This window comes from Vombatus ursinus, unplaced genomic scaffold, assembly GCF_900497805.2.
Source record: "Vombatus ursinus unplaced genomic scaffold, bare-nosed wombat genome assembly UNPS02014870.1, whole genome shotgun sequence".
NCBI classification, from domain to species: domain Eukaryota; kingdom Metazoa; phylum Chordata; class Mammalia; order Diprotodontia; family Vombatidae; genus Vombatus; species Vombatus ursinus.
In genome coordinates this window covers 2,935,400-2,958,112 of record NW_020954648.1, presented here as the reverse complement: position 1 = coordinate 2,958,112, position 22,713 = coordinate 2,935,400, and the positions used below count along the sequence as shown (strand labels likewise).

Sequence of the window (22,713 nt, the reverse complement as noted above, 5' to 3'; positions counted from 1 at the left end):
ATAACATCTTGCATCATGAGTTCTTTGGGATTGTCTTGGATGGTTGTATTACTGAGAATAGTTAAGTCACTCACAGTTGTTCATCATACAATATTGCTGTTACTGTGTACAGTATTCTCTGGTTCTGCTCACCTTACTCTGTATCAGTTCATGTAAGTCCAGGTTTTTCTGAAACCATTCTGCTCATTATTTCTTATAGCACAATAATATTCCATCACAATCATATACTACAACTTGTTCAGCCATTCCCCAGTTGGTGGGTATCCCCTTAATTTCCAGTTCTTAGGCACCACAGAAAGAACTGCTATAAATATTTTTGTACAAATAGGTCCTTATCCCTTTTTTATCTCTTTGAGATACAGATCTAGTAGTGTTATTGCTGAGGTCAAAGAGTATGTACAGTTTGATTGCCCTTTGGGGATAGTTTCAAATTGTTCTTCAGAGTGGTTGGATCAGTTCACAACTCCACCAACAGTGCATTAGTGTCCTAGTTTTCCCACATCCCCTCCAACATATATCATTTTCCTTTTCTGTCATACTAGCTAATCTTAGATTGGGGTTCTTAACTTGGTATTTGTAAACTTGTTTTAAAAACTATTTTGACAATTTGTGTTTGGTGTAATTGGTTTCTGTTGTAGTCCTGTGTTTTTTATTTTATGCATTTAAAAATATTGTGCTTCGAAGGATTCCATAGACTTCACCAGACTGCCAAAAGGATTCTCAACATAAAAAATTTCAAGACCTTTCTCATTTAGCTAATGCCTGTTTAGTCATTTAAGGTTTACAGGTGCTTTACACACATTCTCATTTGATCCACCCAATCACCCTGTGATGCAGTGCTTATTTCTACCATTTTGTAGCTGAGGAAATTGAGACTCTGAGAAGCAGCTTAGGTGGCACAGGAGAGAGAGGACTGGGCTTATAGTCAGGAAGACCCTAGTTTAAATCTAACTTCTGGCAAGTCCCTTAACCTCTACTTGTCTCAGTTTCTTCAGCTGTAAAATAGAGATAACACACCTACCTTGTAGGGTTATTGTGAGGATCAGATGATACAGTGTTTGCAAAATCCTAGCACAGGTTCTGGTACAAAGTTGGTTCTTAGTTAAGTGCTGATTTCCTTCCTTAATTAACTTCATTTTGCCCATCAACAGGCATTCTAAATGCCAGATCCTCTACTCAGGGCTGGGGGTACAAAGAAAAGCACGAATCACTTCCTGCCATCAAAGATCTTACATGTTACTGGGCTAGAAGAGATGTACACATGCAAATATATACAAAATAACTGCGAGGTAATACTTGAGAAGGTGGCACTTATGGAAAGACTCATGGAGGAGGTAACTTTTGAGTGAGCTTTAAAGGAAGCTAGGGATTCCAAGCATCCAATTGAGAGGAACACGTTCCAGGGAGAAAGTGTGTGCAAAGACATAGAGATGATAAATTGAGACTTGTGTGTGAAGGAAAACCTGTGAGACATAACCTTTTGGTTGGAGTGAAGAAAGTGGAGTAAAGTGTGATAAGGTCGGAAAGGTAGGTAAGAAGCAAATTGTTAGGGGCTTTTAATATTTAACAAGATATTTGTTTTGGATCCTAGGGATAATAAGGATTCACAGGAGTTTATTGAGTGGGGGAGTGCCATGATTAGACCTATGCTTTAGGAATATCTTTTTGACAGCTGTGTATAAGATGGATTGGATTGGAGAAGAGACACTAGGTTGTGAAGGGCTGCTGAAAATTACTGACAGAAATTAATGATCTCAAATAGCGAATGAAACCAGAAGGAAAGACAGGTTTTTGGGGAAAAAGATAAGTTTATTTTTGGACATTTTCAGTTTGAGTTGCTGATGGGGCTTCTGGCTGGCAGTGTCCTTCATAGGTATTTGGTGATGTGGTCTTAGAGCTTGGAAGAGAGATCAGCATTGAAATAAGGATTTAGTAATAAAATTGACATATAAGTATTTTAAGGTTTATAAAACACTTTCAGAATCATCTGAAATCATCTTAAGTTGAAGGGACCAAGTGAGAGATTGTCAAAGAGTGTAGAGAGAGGAAAGGCCACATTCAAAACCTTGGGCAACACTCAATTTGAGGGTTCAGGAAGAGGAATAGTAAGCTGTGAAGTGTTGGTTAAATATATAAAAAGAGAATCAGAAGACTATGGCATGTCTGCAGTGAAGGAAAGAAGAGATTGATCAGAAAGGGAGAATAGTCAGCAGTGCCCAGTGCTACAAAGAGGTCAGGGAAAATGAAGACTGAGAAAAGGCCATTAACTTTGGTGATTAGGAGACCTTTCCTCATCCCTGCAGCTGCTAGTGCCTTTGCCTCTAATGCTACTTTCCATCATTGTGTATGTATCTTCTATATATTGATTTATTTATTTTTTGTTTTGTTTTTTGTTTTTTTTAATGAGGCAATTGGGATTATGTGACTTGCCCAGAGTCATACAGCTAGTGAGTGTTATGTGTCTGAGGCTGGATTTGAACTCAGGTCCTCCTGACTCCAGGGCCAGCACTCTATTTACTGTGTCACCTAGCTGCCCCCTATATATTGATTTATATATGTATTCTTTCACCCATTAGAATACTAGTTCTTTGAGGGTAGGGATTGTCCTGGCACAGAGTAAATACTTAATAAATATATGTTGATTGACGGAGCTAGGGATACTTAAACTGGAGAATACTCAGAGAGGACATTTGAAGGGCTGTCACTTGGAAGAAGGATTAGATCTTGTTCTCTTGGCCCCAGAAGGCAGCACAGTTGACTGGAAGTTGCAGAGGCAAGCTCAGGTTAGATGCAAGGCGAAGCTTTGTAACAGAGCTGTCCAGAAGCGGAAGGGGCTGCCTCAAGAGAGAGTGTGGATTTCTCCTTGGTGGGAGACAAAGGCTGCATGACCAGTTTTTGGATAGGATTCCCGTTAACACTGGTTGGGTTAGATGGTTGCTGCAGTCCCTTCTGTGAGGTCATAGGATCAGATATTCAATTTACAGTTGAAGAAACTAGGGCTCAGAGAGGTTAAGTGACTTACCTAGGGGCACCATCTGAGGTGGGATTTGAGTCAGCTTTGCTGACTCTAAGACCACACCATTTGAGTGACCTTTGAGAGTGCTAGAGGCAGAAATCAGATTGCTAGAGGTTGAGAAGTAGAGGCATTGGATGTAGACAGTTTTTATGTGCTTTGTTTTTATGGATATCTTTTGTTTCTACATTGCCTTAAATTTTTTTTGTTATGTACCTCCCCACTCCTCTGCTGAGTGAGGTGTCTTGTAGCAAAGAATCAAAAAGAAAGAGGAAAAAAAGTAGTTCAGCCAAACTAGCCAACTTTCCCCTAGGTTTGGAGTGGAGAGATGATATGGTAATGGGATGGGGTGGAGGGTCATGGGAAAGATTAGGGAGACCTGAAGATGTTTATAGTAATGTGAGGAGATGAAGGGGAGAGAGAGGAGGGAAAAAGGGAAGAGAGAGAGAGAGAGAGAGAGAGAAAGAGAAAGGGGGGGGTGGGGTGGGGAGGGGAGGAAGATTGTAGATGCATGAAAGATGAAATGATTACTGGAATAAAGGTCCTAGAGAGGAGGCAGGATTAAAGAAGCACATAGAGAATTAGCCTTATGGAAAATTAAGTATACCTCTTCCTCTGACTCAAAAAAAGGGGCTGATGATACTGAGGAGTGTAAAGAATTAGATTGAGGGGAGTTGAAGGAAGCTCCCTTTGGATGGCATCAGCTTTTACAATGAAGTAGTGTCTTCACAGCATAGTTGGAAAGAGGTTGTCACTGTATAGAGTACTATTCAGTGTCATATGTCAAATTTCTAGCTTTCTTGGTCATAGAATAGTGTCCATATGGTCAGAATTTAGACTTGAATCTTGAATAACTCAGTAAACTTTGCATGAAGAAAAATAGCTCAGTTCTGGTCAGTCATCTGACATGAGACAGAGTATATTTATGGCTTAGTATAACTCTTCATTGATACTGGAAAATAGATTGAGAGTTGATGTTATAGTGAATGAGTTAGCAGTATCACTGACATTGTATTTTGCTACAACTGGAACATGAGGCTTTCAGCTTTTATTGTAGTTTTTTAACCTTAGAATCTGTTCTCAGATTTTTCTTGCTAAGACCCTTTTGACATTTGACAGTTTTAGGAATTCTTTATATTTTTAACTAGTTTTTTTTTTTAACCCTTCAGCAGGTATTTAACAGAATTTTCCAGGGTTTTTCATTTTCCTTTTACTCTTAATGTTTAGGAAAGGGTGGTAAAGGAATAAGAGTTCGTTAAGTTTCAACTATGTGCGGAGCACTGTGCTAAATGCTTTACAAATATCTCATTTGAAGCCTGTGAGGTTAGTATGGTGTTATTCCCATTTTACAGTTGAGGAAACTGAGTCAGATTAAGTCTGCCCGAGGTCACACAGCTGGTAATTGTCTGAGACTGTGCCCAGATCTTCCTGACTCCAGGTCCAAAGTTTTATCCACTGTGTCATCTAGCTGCCTAGCATTTACTAGTCTTCCTTCTCAAAATGTTCCCCAGTCTTCTCATTCATTATTCTTTTTCCATCCTGTTTCCCGGTTCTAACATGAAACTGGTACCTAGAAGGGGTCTCTAAACACTCATTTATGTGTGGTATTTTTGGATGGATTTCCTTCAGCATAAGATGAACTTCTAGTGACAAAATTGTCAAAGCAGATCCAGGGAAGTACTCACATTATATTTGCTTATAGGATTTTTGTGAACACCTGCTGTGGATGTATGGGTAGTTAGCCTACAATAGAGACTTTCACAGGTTTATCTCAAACATCAAAGCCATGTGAGAGGTTGCCAAAAGCTAACGTCAAATTCAGTAAGTATGGTTTCAAAGTAATACTTTTCATGCTTTCTAAGCATCACCTAATCTCCACAACTGGGCTTCCAAGTTGCAAGCCAAATTAATAGCATCAGTCATGAGACATAATATATGCTGTGTGAGTTACCAACAATGGGAATTTGCAGCCCTTATGGTTCTGCCCATAGTGGGAAGAAATGGTGATGTTGGATATTTCTGGAAGAGAGTCCATTTTACTGACAGACTTGGTTAGAGTATGGTGGAGGGTAGGCAGTCTGATCAGTTGGTGATATTTATTGAGTAAATGAAAATTGTGAATAGTACTCTTTGTAAATAGTACTCTACTTAATAGAGAATGGAGATTAAAAAAAAACAAACCCATAAAATTTGCTTTGACTCAGCAATACTACTTCTCGGTCTGTATCCCAAAGAGATCACACAAATGGGAAAAGGACCCACATGTACAAAAATATTTATACAGCTCTTTTTGTGGTGGCAAAGAATTGGAAATTGAGGGGATGCCTATCAGTTGGGGAATGGCTAAACAAGTTGTGGTATATCTATGTAATGGAATACTGTTGTGCTCTAAGGAATGATGAGCAGGCAGACTTCTGAAAAACCTGGAAAGACTTGAATGAATTGATGCCAAGTGAAGTGAGCAGATCCAGGAAACACTGTACACAGTAACAGCCACAATGTGTGATGGCTAACTTTGATAGACTCGTCTCTTCTTAGCAATGTAAGGATCCAAGACAACTCCGAAGGACTCATGATGGAAAATGCTGTCCATATCCAGAAAAAGAACTATGGAATCTAAATGTAGATCAAAGCATATTATTTGCTGTTGCTCTTTTTTTTCCTTTTTTTTCTTTTTTATTTATTTCTTCTTTCTTGTGGTTTCTTCCATTGGTTCTAATTTTTCTTTACAACATGACCGATGTGAAAATAGGTTCAATATGAATGTATGTGTAGAGCCTGTATCAAATTGTGCACCGTCTTGGGGTGGGGGGATGGGAAAGATGGGGAGAAAATTTGGAACTCAAAATCTTATGGAAGTGAATGTTGAAAACTAAAAATAAATAAATTAAAAGAAAATGGAAAATTTGAAAAGACCATTGTCTCTGTATAATTTATCAATCAGTAAAGATTGTTTTAAGGAGTCATGGAAGATGGGAAGGATAAATCCAAAGTAATTTATTGCATTCTTTTGTGATTGATTGGTTTGAAACATACCCTCTTTCTTCCATATTTTCCTTTGTGTTAAAAGAGTGAGTAACCTTTCTTCCCACAGTTTCTGGGGTTTGTAACTGTTGACGGGGAAAGTGATCCTAGTAACTGGAAGGAATTGCATATGAATGCATATCTCACTATATTCAGAAGAGCCATCACAATGGTGTGGTATAGTATATAGAATACTGGACTTGGCATCAGAAAGACTTGGGTTCAAGTCCATCCTCAGTCACTTATTATTGGTGTGATCAGAACCTCAGTTGCATTTGGAGTAAATCATTTAAACTCTGTTTAGCTTAGTTTTCTCTTCTGTAAAATGGAGGTGCTAGCATCTATCTCCAGGATTGTTAGAATAAAATGGAGTATTTGTAAAGTGTTTTGAAAACCTTAACATGCTCTACAAGTCATAGATCTGGTATCTTTTTCTTGTTACCCAAGGATTTGGAGAATTCCTCGTTAAATAATGTGGTAAACTAAACATCCATTAAAATGTGTGGTCTCCTAAGGAACAATCCAGTTCTTTATAAGTAGGAGGCTTACCTGGTGTGAGGAGCTATTTTTTTCTGTCTTCTAATAAATTTTTTTTATTTCATTAAATATTTCCCAATTGCATACAAGAAATTTTAACATTCATTTTTTAAAAATTAGAGTTCCAAATTCTTTGTTTTCCATCCCTTCATCATCCAATGAGAAGTCAAGCATTGTGATATCAATTATACATGTAAAGTCATGCAGAACATATTTCCACATTAGCCATGTTACAAAAGAAACCTCCCTTTCCCCTTCCCAAGAAGGTAAAAAAAGTATGCTTCAGTTGGTATTCAGATACCATCAGTTCTTTCTCTGGGAATGGATTAGCATTTTTCATCATCAGTCCTTCAGAGTTGTCTTGGATCATTGTATTGCTCAGAATAGCTAAGTCATTCAGCTGATCATCTTATAATATTGCTGTTACTTTGTATGTAGTACCTTTCACTTTGCCTCAGTTGATGTAAGTCTTTTCAGGTTTTTCTGAGAGCGTCATGCTCATCATTTCTTATGAGCACAATAGCAACATGATTACGTATCACAGTTTATTCAGCCGTTCCTCAATTGATGGGTATCCCCTCAATTTTCAATTTTTTGCCACCAGAAAAACTGCTGCTATAAATATTTTTATACATATAGGTTCTTTTCCTTTTTTTTTTTCTTTTAAATCTTTTTGGGATACAGACCTACTAGTGGTATTGGTAGGTCAAAGAATATACATGGTTTTATAGCCCTTTGGGCATAGTTCCAAATTGCTCTAGAGAATGATTGAATCACTTCACAGTGCCACCAGCAATGCATTAATGTCTCATTTTTCCCACATCCCCTCCAGCATGTCGTTTACCTTTTCTGTCATATTAGGCAATACGTATGAGGTAGTAACTCAGAATTGTTTTAATTTGCATTTCTCCACTCAATAGTGAGTTAGAGCATTTTTTCATATGAGTATAAATAGCTTTGATTACTTTATATGAAAACTGTTCATATCTTTTGATCAGTTATCAGTTGGGGAAAGACTCTTATTTTTATAAATTTGACTCAGTTCTCTATATGTTTGAGAAATGAGACCTTAAATAGAGAAACTTCAAATTTTTTTTCCTCAGTTACTATTGCTATTTCCCTCCATCCTATTCCTCCCCTTTGTTTATTCTACTGTATTCTCTCTCTTCTTTCACCCTGTCCCTTGTCAAAAGTGTTTTGCTTCTGACTACCCCATCTGCCAGTCTGCTGTCCCTTCTATTAAACCCACCCCCTTTTATCCTCTTCCCCTCCCATTTTGCTGTAGAATAAGATAGATTTCTATACCCAATTGAGTGTGTATGTTGTTCTGTCTTTGAGCCAATTCTGATGAGAGTAAGGTTCACTTACTCCCTTTCACCTCCCCCCTCTTCCCCTCTATTGTAAAAGCTTTTTCTTGCCTCTTTCATGTGAGATAATTTACCCCATTCTACCTTTCCCTTTTTCTTTCTTCCAGTACATTCCTCTCTCACCCCTTCATTTTATTTTTTAGCTATCATCCCTTCATATTCAACTCACATCTGTGCCCTAATGAGAAAGTTCTTATAGGTTACAAGTATCATCTTACCATGTAAGAAAGTAAACAGTTTAACCTTATTAAGTTCATTATGATTTCCCTTTTCTATTTTCCTTTTTATGCTTCTCTTGAGTCTTATATTTGAAAGTCAGATTTTCCATTCAGCTCTGGTCTTTTCATCAAGAATGCTTGAAAGTCCTCTTTTCATTGAATGTCCAATTTTTCCCCTGAAGGATTTACTCAGTTTTGCTGGGTAGGTGATTATTGGTTGTAATCCTAGCTCCTTTGCCCTCTGTAATATCATATTCCAAGCCCTCCAGTCCTTTAAGGTAAAAGCTGCTAAATCTTGTATTATCCTGACTGTGGCTCCCTAATACTTGAATTGTTTCTGGCTGCTTGCAGTATTTTTTCCTTGACCTGGGATCTCTGGAATTTGGTTATATTCCTGGGAGTTTTCATTTTGGGATTTCTTTCAGGAAGTAATTGGTATATTCTTCCAATTTCTATTTTACCTGGTTCTAGAATATCAGGGCAGTTTTCCTTGATAATTTCTTGAAAGATGATGTGTAGGCTCTTTTTTTGATCATGGCTTTCAGGTAGTCCAATAATTTAAATTGTCTCTCCTGGATCTATTTTCCAGATTAGTTGTTTTTCCAATGCGATATTTCACATTGTCTTCTATTTTTTCATTCTTTCTTTCTTTGTCTTTTTGTTTCTTGATTTCTCATAAAGTCATTAGGTTCCATTTGCTTCATTCTAATTTAGGAATTATTTAAGGAGTTTCTTCAGTGAGCTTTTGTATCTCCTTTTCCATTTGGCCATTTCTGCTATTTAAGACATTCTTCTCCTCATTGGCTTTTTGGACCTCTTTTACCATTTGACCTAGTCTGTTTTTTAAGGTGTTACTTTCTTCAGTATTTTTTTGTGTCTCCTTTACCAAGTTGTTGACTAGTTTTTCATAATTTTCTTACATCATTCTTATTTCTCTTCCCAATTTCTCCTCTACCTCTCTTACTTGATTTTCAACTTTTTTTGAGCTCTTCCATGGCCTGAGAGCAATTCATATTTTTCTTGGAGGCTTTGGATGTAGTTGCTTTGGCCTTGTTTTCTTCTTCTAAGTGTGTGTTTTGATCTTCCTTGTCACCATAGTAACTTTCTATGGTTAGAATTTTTTCCTGTTGTTTACTCATTTTCCCAGTCTATTTCTTTACTTTTAGCTGTTTGTTAAAATTGGGTCCTGCTTCTAGGATGGAGGGCTCACTGTCCCAAGCTTCAGGGATTTTGTGTGGCTGTTTTCTGAGATACTTCTAGGGACCTGTAAGTTTTCTGTTCTTCAAATTAAGGAGAGGTGTGTTTACTACTCTCCTGGCCTTTGTTCTGGTCTGTGAACAATCACAAGCACTCTTCTGCCCTGGAACTGTGATGTGGGTTCCTGCTTCACTGCAGCAGCAAGCTCTGGTGTGGTAGTATTTCTCCTTACCCTGGGACTGCCACCCAGGACTGACACCCCGATCTGAGTATGGGCAAAGCAAGGGAATCCTGCTTCAGTGCTAGCAAAGAGATCCACTTAATCTCCTTCTGACCAGTTGTTCAGCCCCCTTACTGTCTGCGGGCTGAGAGCTCTGGAGGTAGCTACTGCCGCCGCTGATTTAGTAGTTCCCAAGGCCCGTTCCTGGTTTGCTGGGTCTGGGTCTTTGCTTGCGCGGTCTGCCCTGGACTGGGTTCCACTCTCACCTGGGTGCAAACAGACCTTTCCTGCTGACCTTCTAAGTTGTCTTTGACTGTAAAATTTTTGCATCCTGTCGTTGGTGGATTCTGCAGCTCCAGGAATTGTTTTCTGGCATTATTTAAAGGTGTTGGGAGGGGTTTTAGGGAGAGCTCAAGTGAGTTGCTGCCTTTTCTCTGCCATCTTGGCTCCTGGTTCTGCTCATTTCACTTTGCATCAGTTACATAAATCTTTTCAGGTTTTTCTGTAAACATCCTGCTTATCATTTCTTATAGCACAATAGTGTTCCATAATAATCACGTACCACAACTTGTTCATCCATTCCCCAGTTGATGGACATCCCCTCAATTTCTTTGCTGCCACAAAAAGAGCTTCTATAAACACTTTTGTACGTATAGGTCCTTTTCCCTTTTCTTTGATCTCTTTGAGATAAAGACCTAATAGTGGGCTTGTTGGCCCAAAGGGTATGCACAGTTTTATAGTCCTTTGGGTGTAGTTCCAAATTGTTCTCCAGAATGATTGGACCAGTTCATAACTCCACCAGCAGTGCATTAGTGTCCCTATTTTTCCACATCACTCCAGCATTTGTCATTTTCTTTTTCTGTCATGTAAGTCAGTCTGATAGGTGTGAGGTGATAACTCAAAGTTGTTTTAATTTGCATACCTTTAATCAATATTGATTTAGAACATTTTTATATGACTGTAAATAAGTCTGATTTCTTCTTTTTCTTCTTTGACCATTTATCAACTGGAGAATGGCTTATATTTTTTATAAATTTGACTTGGTTTCCTCTCTGTTTGAGAAATGAGGCCTTTGTTAGAGAAACTTACTATAAATCTTCCCCCAGTTTCCTCTTTTTCTTCTAATTTTGGCTGCATTAGTTTTGTTTGTGCAAAAGCTTTTTAATTTCATGTAAACAAAATTATCCATTTTACTTCCTGGAGGAACCACTCTTTTTAAAAAGGAGAGATTGGAATGGGAGACTGGCAGCTCTCATCAGGTATTGTATCTCTCTTTGCAGATGATATGACTTACTTAGCAAACTCCAGAGAATCACCAAAAATTTAATTGAGGCAAGCCTCATTAAAGTATCAGGATATTGAATCAACAAAATTATTAGCATTTCTGTATATAGCTAATAAAGTTAGGAGGCTAAAAGTTAAAGAAAAACAAGGAAGAGAAATTTATTTCAAACAGCAAGATCTATTAAATAGTTAACTTACAAAGACATGCACAGGGCAAATGAAGGCCTAAATGATTGAAGAGTTATTAGCATGCATGTCTGAACTGTACAAATATAGTAAAATTGAATGATATTTCTCAGCTTATTTTGCAGATCTAGTACTGTACCAATCACATAACTAAAGGATACCTTATATAATTAGAAAAAATAAAATTCTCTTAGAAGAGTGAATACCAAGGTTAAAAGTAGCAGGGGATACAGGAAAGAAGTAGGAAACAGGCATGTTTAGTGCTGCTATAAGAACTCAAACTATATTACAAAGTAGAATTTTCAAAACTACCTGGTACTGGATAAAAATAGAAAAGTTGATTAGTAGACTTGATTGGATAAGTAAAACCCAGAAACAAATGCGTGCAGTTGTCTAATGCTTGACAAATTCAGTGGCATAAATTGCTAGGGCTAGAACTCTTTATTCAGTGAGAACTGTGAGGCAATCTGGAAAGCAGTCTGGCAAAGAATAGGTTTAGATCAGTAGTTTTTATAACATGTAACACATTAAATTTCTGCTGTGTGTTTTCCATGGTATTATAATTTACAATACGAATATATTTTGTATGGATGTGAGGAAATGGTATATGATATATTCAGGGAAATAATTTTCTGTGTGCAAATTCAAGTTTAGTTGAATTTAGTTTAACACAGTTGTCAGGCTTGCCTTTGGTCTCCTAGCTTGACTGTTCACTTTTTCTCCCTGCTCTAGGAGACAGCAATATATGTATATATATTTATTTTGGTAGGCCCCAATTAGAAGTCTTTGGATTCAGAGTGAAACTACTTTTATCTGAACCCCTATCTATTTATTTGCTACTCCCTTGGATTTGTTCTAGCATCTCATGACGAAATATCTATCTCATCTAAGTTAGATCTGTCTGCCTGAGTGGATTGTTGTTAGCTGGTGGTTTTTGACTTTCAAAGCTATTCCTGTTTCTGTTCAGTTGGTAAATTCTTTGCTTTCCATTTCAGCTTCTTTAGTCAGGCTAAAATCTTCTTTAAAACTTTTGCTTCTCTAAATATCTTTCTTTTAACTTGATGTTCATTTTCCTCTTTTTAGTTCAGACATGTTGGGTAGTCATCTTCTAGGCTTCCTTTTAACCATACTTAAAACTAGCATTTCTCAACCTCATTTTTACATTTCCTAAGATTTCCTCTGTGCTTAAAAATTAGTTAAAATTAAATACATAACATGTTATGTTGTGTGTGTGTGTGTGTGTGTGTGTGTGTATGTGTATTTGCCAATTAAATTAACAGAGATATTAAGAAATTAACAGAGGATAAGAAGTTCAGTACTACTACTGTGGAGTACATTTTCTAAAGCTAATACAGTTCTTAGTTTTTGCTTAACTTCTTACTCAGCCTGATTTTCTGTAGAGCAGTTGTTATGCATCAAAATGCATGGGTGCATGTGTGTATATATGTGTGTGTGTGTGTGTGTGATTGTAAGACTTAGACTTTTTGTGTCATTTGTATTTCATACTCTTTTCTAACTGATTTTATTGGATGGGTTTTTTTTTTCAGCTTTCAGAAAATGTTATTGGGCGAATGAAGGAATCTTCTCCACCTGGTTCAAAATCTCCGAGTACCTCTCATCATTATGATTCTAAAGGTATTTCCAAACTTGAACTTTTGTGAGTTTTAAACAGAAAAATCACAAGTTGTGGGGGAGGGGTTTAGATGTGGTTATATGAAGAGTCCATTTAAAACAGAGATCCTTTACTGTTTTGGATTATACCTTCTTCTCTCACCTAATGGTATGTACATACTAATCATTTAATAAAATATCTGAATTGAACTGAATGATGTGTGCAACCTTGGGAATTTTAGGTTCTACCTGAAACCAAAAGCAAGATTCCTCTTGAAATTTTTATTTTTTTTTATTTTTTTGAAATTTTTATATTTTGGATGGGTTTCCTTTCACCTCTTTTCCTTGCATTTAAAGTTTTGATTTTTTATCTATTTTCTGTGCTCTTTCTATGACTTTGTAACTTTCTTTACCTTTTTCTCTTTTGGTTAAGAAGAGACAACCCAATGTTCTTATTTACCTTACCAATATATTGTAAGATTTAAAAATTAATATTTACTAAAAATGTTGAAATTAAAAAGCATTACAAAATATCTTTTATTTAAATGATTAAAGTACTATTTAAAATGTAAATTTGCTTTCTAAATTTCAAAAGTTGGAATTGTTTACTTCTACATTTTACAAAATTGAGTGTAATTTAAAAATTATTATAAATCAGCAGATGAGTAAGTTTCCCCATGTATCATTCCTGGGAATTCGTAGTTAACTTCAGTTTGCATATACTTCCCAACCTCTGTTTCATCCCGTAGCTCCAATTAGTTCTCTCTTCATTTTACTGGAACCGAGAGATAGGAAATAGTGCAATCTTTTCTCATCCATCTCCTGTCTTTTCTGATGCAAATACTTATATTGCTAGAGAAGTATGGAATTTTGGATGATTTAACATTAAAGAGATGTTACAGTAGTAATTGGAAATTACCTGAGGAAAAACTGGCAGCACAATGTCATTGCTCTTTTTCCTTGTCTGAAAACCTGATGGCAACAACTATAGACATTGGTTAACTCTTTTTGTGTCATTGAAGATCAGAGAGGTTGCTGACATCTGGAATGGAAGTAGAGAAACAAGAGCCAGACTAACACTGCGTGTAATGGGGGATTCACCACCATTTTTTCCTGTTAGCATAAATTGAATTCTGTTACGACTAACTCTAGAGGAATTGTCAAGCTTCTCAGTGGCCTGCACAATAACATCAAATAATAATATTTGATAAAACATTTTCAAGATAAAATTTAATTTTTATCTATGTAGCAACGTGGTTGTACAGAGCCTGGAAATTTCCTACTACCTTCTGTGTTATAAAGATCTTGTGACTGAGTCATAGAGAGGGTACACAGTGTTGAAAATAATGATTGTCTGAAATTTATGATGGAGATCAGTCAGATGGAAAAGATTTGCCGCTTAGCGTTATGCCAGGTCAGCTCAGAAGATAACTTTCATTCTGTAAATGGCTTTCTCTCTTATTTGCTTGCTTTCCTAATAATTCTCCTTCTCTGATCCTTATATGAAGGAGACAAGTTGATCCATTTATGTGAGTTTTTCAGATTGTGCTTTGTGAAAATGTGTGGATAGGTAATGGCTATGGGCATCTAGGTGGCTCAGTGAATAGAGTGCTGGGCCTGGAGTCAGGAAGACTAATCTTCTGGTGTTCAAATCTGGCCTCATACACTTATTATTGGCTATGTGATCCTGGGTAAGTCACTTTACCCTGTTTGACTCAGTTTCCTCATCTGGAAAATGAGCTGGGGAGGGAAATGGCAAACCACTCCAATATCTTTGCCAAGAAAACCCCAAATGGGATCATGAAGAGTCAGACACAGCTGAATAACAACAAAAGATAGTGTCTGTAATTCTAGACTTAAGTTTTTTATTGTAAGTTTTTTATTATAGTCTGCACATAACCGGGAGTATGAAGGTAGGTAAAACCCGATTCAGAGTCTGGCACAGAGGTTCTCAGGAGAATATGGGACATTTGGTAAGGACTGACATCAGAGCTCTCCCTCTCCCTGCTACTGACTCCCCAAAAATGAAAACCAAAAACTTGTCTGAATGATTTTTCCTTAAGAGACATAGTGTTGGCCCATTATGATGCCAGTGTGATCATGTTGACATTTTGGCACTGTTATGTACTAATTCACTAACCTTCTTGGGTGCAAACACTACATTGTTAAACCTCTGCCCTGACATTTCCAACTGACTCTAAGGTCTAAAATTTCAGAGTGCTAACAAGCCCCATAACCCTAGTATGCCATTCTTTGAGATGTCTGCTTGCCTTTCTATTAATTGTATGTCGTTGGCCAGGGCACTTAATTTCTCTCAACTTTCCTTATCCTCATCTGTAAAATGGGATAATGATCCTTTTAACACTTAGCATCAAGGCCTTTTTAGTACCTTTAAGGTTCTATATAAGTGTGAACTGTTTTTATAGTAGAATTCTGACACATGCATCACAATGTCTAGACCTGGTTAACAGCTAGTGAGAGGTGCCAAAAGTGGCTCATGAAATTAATTTTAGTGACAAGGCAGCTGGAATTGCAGTGAGAATAACTGAGGACAAACCTACCCGAGCACCCTTCTCCTGGTTGATTCTTCTTACTCTAAGACCTTTAGTTGCTTGGATCATCTAGGAAGCCAGGATTCAGAGAAGCATTCCTATGAAATGTATTTCACATGGTTCACATTACCTTTATAATGGGTTTGACTTGGCCAGTAAAGGCAACACAAGTTCTCTTAGTGCTTTGCTGGTGTCACCCTGTCTTTCCCTGTTTAGGAGGGAGTTAAAAAAAGACGTGGGATATCTGTTTGGAGAAGCTGTTGACTACTTCTTTTGATTGTCTTAGGACTGAAAAATTGAAACTAGATACTGATTAGATTTTACATAGAATTTTTCTCTTAGACTTTTAAAAATGGATACCAGAGCTGATATTGGCTTCGGTGAGATGTTGGACATTAGTTTTGTTCAAGCCTTTGCTTTGAGTCCTAAGAATTCTAACTTAGGTAGTTTTGTGGGTGGGAAATGGGAGTGTTTTTATGGCCAGGATTTTTGTCAGCCTTTGCCATTTTTTCAAAGTCAAGCCGATAATAAATACATTGGATAAGAGTTGAGTTTTTAAAATTAATTTTATTTTTCCCCTGGCATACTTTTTCATAGGCTCTTGGCCTGTGGTCTGGGGCCACTTTGCATGATTGAACTGTAAGGATAATGCTTTTGAGAAATTGAGAGCCTTAGGCCTCTTATACATGTGAACTAAATATGTCTATAGTAAATTATTTTTGAGAATAGAATTTATGTTGTAGGAGAGTGTAAATTTCCCCTGAAACTATTTTTTGCTAAACTTTTAACCAGACCAGTGGCTTGTTACAATAAGTACTTTGCATGTTAAATTGTTTTTAGCAAAATAATGTATTCTGTGTATCCAAATGTATCCAAAAGCAGACTGTGATGCCACTTTAATAAATGAATATACTCTGAAGATTTTTTGTGTCCTTGCTGTCTTTCTGCTTTTTTTTTTTTTAAACATTACACTAGTTTTTCCTTTCACTCCATGCTGTTGCCATCTTAGTTTCTTGTTTAGGCTGACAAAAAAAGATAACTTTTTATAGGAATATTTGCCTGCTTTTTAGTAACATCTTTTATCTGTGATTTTTAACATCCATGTTGGAACATTGACTTTCTTCCTCCCTCCTACATTGATCTTTTTTCTCTTTTGGAACATCTGGTGAATCCAGATGTTTCATATTTGACCCTGCTTTTTGCTAAGGAAATTGTGCCCTAAAATCAATGTGAAGAAGTAAGTTCAGGATCAGGCAAAGAGATAGGTGGGAGCTATTTGTTGATTTTCTAAGCCTTTGAGAAGTAGAGGAAAATGATGAATCTGAGAAAAGACAAATGAACTCACTTTCATTGTTATCCCCACTGTAAGTTTCTTGTCATTGTGAAAAATAGGAACAGTTTATGTTAACTGTATTACAGAAATCACTAAGTATTTGGCAGACTTAAAATCTACAGAAAACCAATTTGTATAGGAAATAGCATAGCCCCAACAAAACAGCATTAATTTAGGTAAACAAATTCATGTGTACTTTCTAGGTTATTTTCTTCAGGGAACTGATCTTCTTGGTGTACCATTTCCAGACTCTTTTAGTCATAGCCCTACATGAAGAATGAACAGTAAACAAGTCTGTCATTTTTACCGTTTTATAAGATGTGAAAGTAGTTACAAAGACAAAAGAGGTAGCATGGTGTAGATGATAGAGACCTGTCCTCGAGTGCAAGAATTCCTGGATTTGAACTTTTGACTGTATAACACAGACTGGCTGTTTGATTCTAGGGAGTCATTTAACTGGTCAGGTAGGTGGTGAAGTGGATAGAGTGCCGGGCTTGGAGTCAGGAAGACCTGTGTTCAAATCTGACCTCAGACACTTACTAGCTGTGTAACCCAGGGCAAATCACTTAACCCTGTTGGCCTTGGTTTCTTCATCTGTAAAATGAACTGGAGATGGAAGTGGCAAACCACTTCGGTATCTTTGCCAAGAAAACCTCCAAAAGGGGTTGCAAAGAGTCATACTTGACTGATACGACTAAACCACCACAACAAAATCATTTAAGCTTGTCTGGGTTGTAGGCAACTCTTAAAATTGCAAACTGCAAAAGAGGTGCCTATTTGCGTTGGTATAAAACCAGTACCATTGCATTGGTTTTTGTGAAGTCACAGGTCCAGTCCCATTCCTATTCCTGTATAAGGGCACATTTTCATGATATCTGAGATCTTTAGGTATACATGTGAAATCATCAGTTGAGTATTAGTTACTTTAAATCTCATATGATGGCTATTTTCCCTTGACTGTCCTAAGTTAAGGGATACATACTACTAAATTGAAGGCACTGAATGGAATTTTCAAATGTCATGTAGTTCAGTTGTTTTTCAACAGTCATTCTACTAGTCGAAATAAGATAAACAATACAAAATTATAGAATTTGTTCAAGGATGAGAGTCAGTTTTATTTGGTAGATTGCTGGACATGGAGTCTGGATAACCTATATTTGACTACTGCTTCAAACCAACATTTGTGTGACTATGGGCAAGTAACTGAACTTCTTCTAGCCTTAGGTTCTTCATCTATAATAGAGTGATGATAGGGGCAAGTAGGTGGTGCAATGGATAAGGCTCCAGCCTTGGAGTCAGGAGGACCTGGGTTCAAATCTGGCCTCACACACTTGACACTTACTAGCTGTGTGTCCCTGGGCAAGTCATTTGACCCCAATTGCCTCACCAAAAAGCAAATAAAATAAAAGAATGTGGCTTTTTAAAAAAAGAGTGATAATAATAACACTTAACCTCTTTGGGTTTTAGTGAGGATGACATGAAATAAGGTGAATAAAGTACTTTGAAAATCTTGAAGTTTTATATAAAGGGGTGTGCTTCTTATTCTCACCAGAGACCTTTATCAGAGAAATTTGTTGTAAAATTTTCCCCCAGTTTCCTGTTTTCCTTCTAATTTTGGCTGTATTAGTTTTGTTTGTGTAAAGCTCTTTAAATTTATTTTTAAAAAGCTTTTTAATTTCATGTAATCAGAATTATCTGTTTTACTTCCCATGATCCTCTCTATGTCTTGTTTGGTCCTAAACTCTTCCCTTGTCCATATATTCATTTTGACCCTCTCTTGGTATATGGTGTGAGATTTTAGTCTATGCCTAATTTCTTCCAAACTGCTTTCTAGTTTTCCCAGCAGTTTTTGTCAGATTGTGAGTTCTTGCCCCCAAAGCTTGGATCTTTGCATTTATCAAATGCTAGATTGCTGTAGTCATTTACTGCTGTGTATTATATAACTGATCTATTCCACTGATCCACCACTCTGTTTCTTAGCCAGTATCACAGTCTTTTGATAAGTATATGATTTAGACATAACAGATGGTATCATAAGCCAATTAAGGGAGCATAGAAAAGTTTACCTATCAGATCTATGGATAAGGGAAGAGTTTAGGACCAAACAAGACATAGAGAGGCTAAGGAGTTTGTGTGTGTGTGTGTATGTGTGTGTATGTGTGTGTATACACACTGTTGGTGTTCTAGAGAGAGTTTGAGTTAGAGAGGTGTGGGTGTGTATATATATATATACACTATTGGTGTTCTAGAGAGAGTTTGAATTAGAGGGGTGTGTGTGTGTTTATGTGTATGTGTATATGTGTGTGTGTATATATATTTTTTATATATATATATTTAATATATATATATATATGCACACACATACTTGGTTTTCTAGAGAGAGTTTGAGTTAGAGGGGTGTGTGTGTGTGTATAGTGGAAGGGAAGGAGGGAGGGATTGCGGGAGAAAAAAAAAGGATGAGTGTTAAGATCTGGGGCTCTTAAACCTTTTTGTGTCATTGACAATTTTGGCATTTTGATATAAGTTCCGGACTCTTTCTTAGAATGACATTTTCTTTCTTTTTTTTTGGCGATTGGGGTTAAGTGACTTGCTCAGGGTCACACAGCTAGTAAGTGTCAAGTGTTTGGTTTGAGGTTGTATTTGAACTCAGGTCCTCCTGACTTCAGGGCTGGTACTCTATTCACTGCACCACCTAGCTGCCCCTAGAATGACATTTTAAAATACATATAAGGCATAGGATTCCCAAGGAAGGCAATTATATCGAAATACATTTATAAAAATGGGAGGGTGGGGAGGAGTCACTTTAGAGAGTGGAAGAAGGAGGGACTATGATGCAACCATGGGAACATTCATACTAATGAGGCAGGCGGTCCATGAGGATCTAGCAAAGACTGAGGAGTAGTCAGACAGGAGAAGAGTAAGTAGCAGGCCTGTTGCCTTACATAAAGATGATAATGTGAAATATGAGACCTTAGATTGACTTTAGTCAGAGATCTGTAGTGCATACTTAGTAGAATTATGTCTTAAGATCCTCCTGAATGAAGAATGTGGTAACAGAACTTGCACTTCTTTTAATAGTTACAATCTATGCTGAAGTCACAAATACTAGCAACAGTGTTTTCCAGTTTTGTTGCTTTTTGGGTAAAATTTCTTAATGATTTGCAATGGAGAGCAGGGTAGCAGAGCTTGGTAGTTTGGTAGGTATGTAGGATTTCTAGACTGTTGCTTTCCTTACATTAATGTGTGCCAACTCTAGTGTCTGTGAGATGTGTTTGGAATAGCAAAATATCCTTGTCAGTTTTGAGTCTGTTTAATTACATATTTTTTATGCTTGAGTGTTTGCAGTGTTTCATCTATACACGCCAGGAGTCCTATACAAATACTCTAAAAATTTTGACTTAAAATTCAGTAGACTGCAGATGAAGTTGAACTGGGAGAGTTCAGTAACCCTTTAGGAAGTTTTAGGGAGTATTCCTGATTATCTAATCATCTATCTATCTATTGTAATTTTATTCTCTGTCAGTAGACTATTGTGGTAACTTATTTTTGTATCAACAGAATGACTTTCTTGGATATAGCTGAAGAGTATATTTTTACTTTTCATGTTTTTAAAGAAGTTATTTTTCAGGGAATAATGGATTGCTTTGTTTTATCAAGGGAAAAAATGAGCCCATGGTAAAAAGAGAAGGAAAAATGTTATTTTTAGTCACCTTCAGAATCAGAGGTATAGATAATTTCTTTCAGATTGTTAAACACATATTTCATATAATCAATTTTAATTTTAAAAACTAATATTTGCTAAAACAACATAAAATGCCCTTATGTAAATTGTATAACCTAGGGTTTTGTTTGGGGAATTGCAGGATTTAGAAGCTGTTCTTATAATGATGACATTGCATTGAAGTGAAATGCATGGATAGTAAACATATAGGCAGTTGTCTGACCCGCCCTGATGTCAGCCTTGTCTCTGTGGGAGTCTGCTGCTGGGACAGAATGATAATATTCTTTTTAAAAAATTAAATTAAATTTCTTTTCCTCAGTTACCAAACATTTCTTTTTCTTCCCTCTCTCTTCTCTTGGGAGAGAATAAAAAGAAAAACAAAACCCTCGTGACACATAATCATAGTTTTACCATAAGGGCCATATCTAAAAATGTGTGTCTGGTTCTCTAGGGCATTACCTCTATGGCAAGAGGTGGGTGACACTCTTCATCAGTGGTTCTCTATAATCATTGCATTGAGCAGAGTGTTGATGTTCTTTTGGTGTCTTAAGTTCAAACTTGAATTTTTTTTTTCCTGCAGAAATAGTGTTAAGACCAGTGGTTAGGTGTAGTTGAAGTGCCATACTCTTATACTTCAGGCATATTATTTGTGGACTGACCTGAGAATCTTAGTATTGTTTATGAGTCAACTTACGGTTTTTACCAACAACTTATGAAACAACCTGTTTTTAATGTAAACATTGCCTATGTAATCTTACTATTCTATTTGTTTCTTCTTTTGTGAAGATTATGTAAAAACAGGTTGAAACCGAGGGAATCATCTGTATGTGATCTTTATTATGCCTGTGGCTTGTGAGTGTATGGAAAATATGCAAGATTTTGGTTATTAGAACCAGAGCCTGCCACATATATAGTGTAATTTGAAAGGTCAATTCCCTGCTGCAAAATACCGTTCCCTTCATCATGCTAGTTGCTTTAACTTTCTCACATTAGGGTATCACCTTTGGATTAAAGTATTATATCTAGATACTAAATGTTCATGTTATATATTATCTGGGAAAGAAATCTTTTCCCAGTCATTGACCTAGTATCACTGGCTTATTTTTACAGATCAATTTTTTGAAATAGTCAAATGAATTTGTGATGTCATTGATGTGCAGGTTCCTTCATTTGATACAGATTGCAAACCATCCATTTCTGTCTATCCTTTGAGACCCTTGTAAGAATTTATCTTCCTGTGTCACTTAGGAGAAAAAAAAGCTCTGAGGAATTGGGGGTACCCATCATGAAGAAATCAGCATTAAACAAGAGTGTGGAGAGGTCCTAAAGACAAATTTTGGCAGTTTTCTAATTTTGCATAGAGCTGACCCTGACTGTTGGACAGTACTAAACAGATGCATGCAGACTGTGTAGACTTATGATTATAGGGGCTGCTCACTGATCTTTTTAATAATTTTTATAATGTGATTTTAATAATTTATATTATTTTATATTATATTTATAAGATTATTCTGGGATATTTTATTTTGTCCATTTTATGCTCATATAGATTGAAAAAAAAAAAAAAACTTTTCCAAAAGACATCAATTCTTTTTCCATAAGAAAGCTACCTCTTTGTTTTTTTAAGCCAATTTAGTCTAACTTCATAGAATTTATTTTTGTTTTCATGGTTTGTGAGATCAGTGATGTTCCATACACGTTTATCTTTATGTAATTTGTCTTTAGAGGGGCAGAGTATTCTAGTAGAAAGAATAGTAGATTGGTATTCAGGAGCCTTGGGTTGTAGCCCTGGCGCTGACACTACTTAGTTGTGTGATGCAGGACAGGCCAGCCATGGGAAGTTTCTGAGCCTCAATTTTCTCATCTTCAAAATGAGAGATTTAGGTCTTTAAGTCTTCCAGATCTTATATATATATTTTCCAGATCTAATATATATATATACACACACACATACATATACACATGTATATACATATATATTCAGTCATCATTTTGTGTTTACATATAGACATGCATGTGTGAACACTTAATGGTTAGATATCTTTAAAGAATAGACTTCTATATACCTTGGAACTTGTTATCATATCTAATATAATATCCAAACAATTACTCCTATTTAGGATGCTTGGGGTTTTAAATATGGATGCATTTGTTTATGTAATGTATAAAATGAGAAATGAAAATATTTTTTAAAAGTTAGCTCCTAAATTACTAATATGTTTATCTAAATATATGTGTGTTATTGTTGGGTCATTTCAGTCATGTCTGACTCCCCATTTGGGGTTTTCTTAGCAAAGATATTGGTTTTTCATTTCCTTCTCTAACTCATTTTACAGATGAAGAACTGAGGCAAACAGGGTTAAATGGCTTGCCCAGGATCACACAGCTAGTAAATGTCTAAAGTCGGATTTGAATTCAGGTCCTTCTGATTCTAGGGTCAGCATTCTATC

General features: G+C 36.5%; 1 protein-coding gene across 1 annotated transcript in view; it reads left to right on the top strand.

The window, feature by feature from the left end:
- The window catches only part of CHCHD3 (coiled-coil-helix-coiled-coil-helix domain containing 3), a 349,060-nt gene that overhangs the window by 5,053 nt on the left and 321,294 nt on the right, over nucleotides 1-22,713 (top strand). Inside the window, exon 2 of the mRNA XM_027842256.1 lies at nucleotides 12,594-12,681. Within this exon, the coding sequence (XP_027698057.1) occupies nucleotides 12,594-12,681 (88 nt within the window). The remainder of the gene's footprint in view (nucleotides 1-12,593; nucleotides 12,682-22,713) is intronic.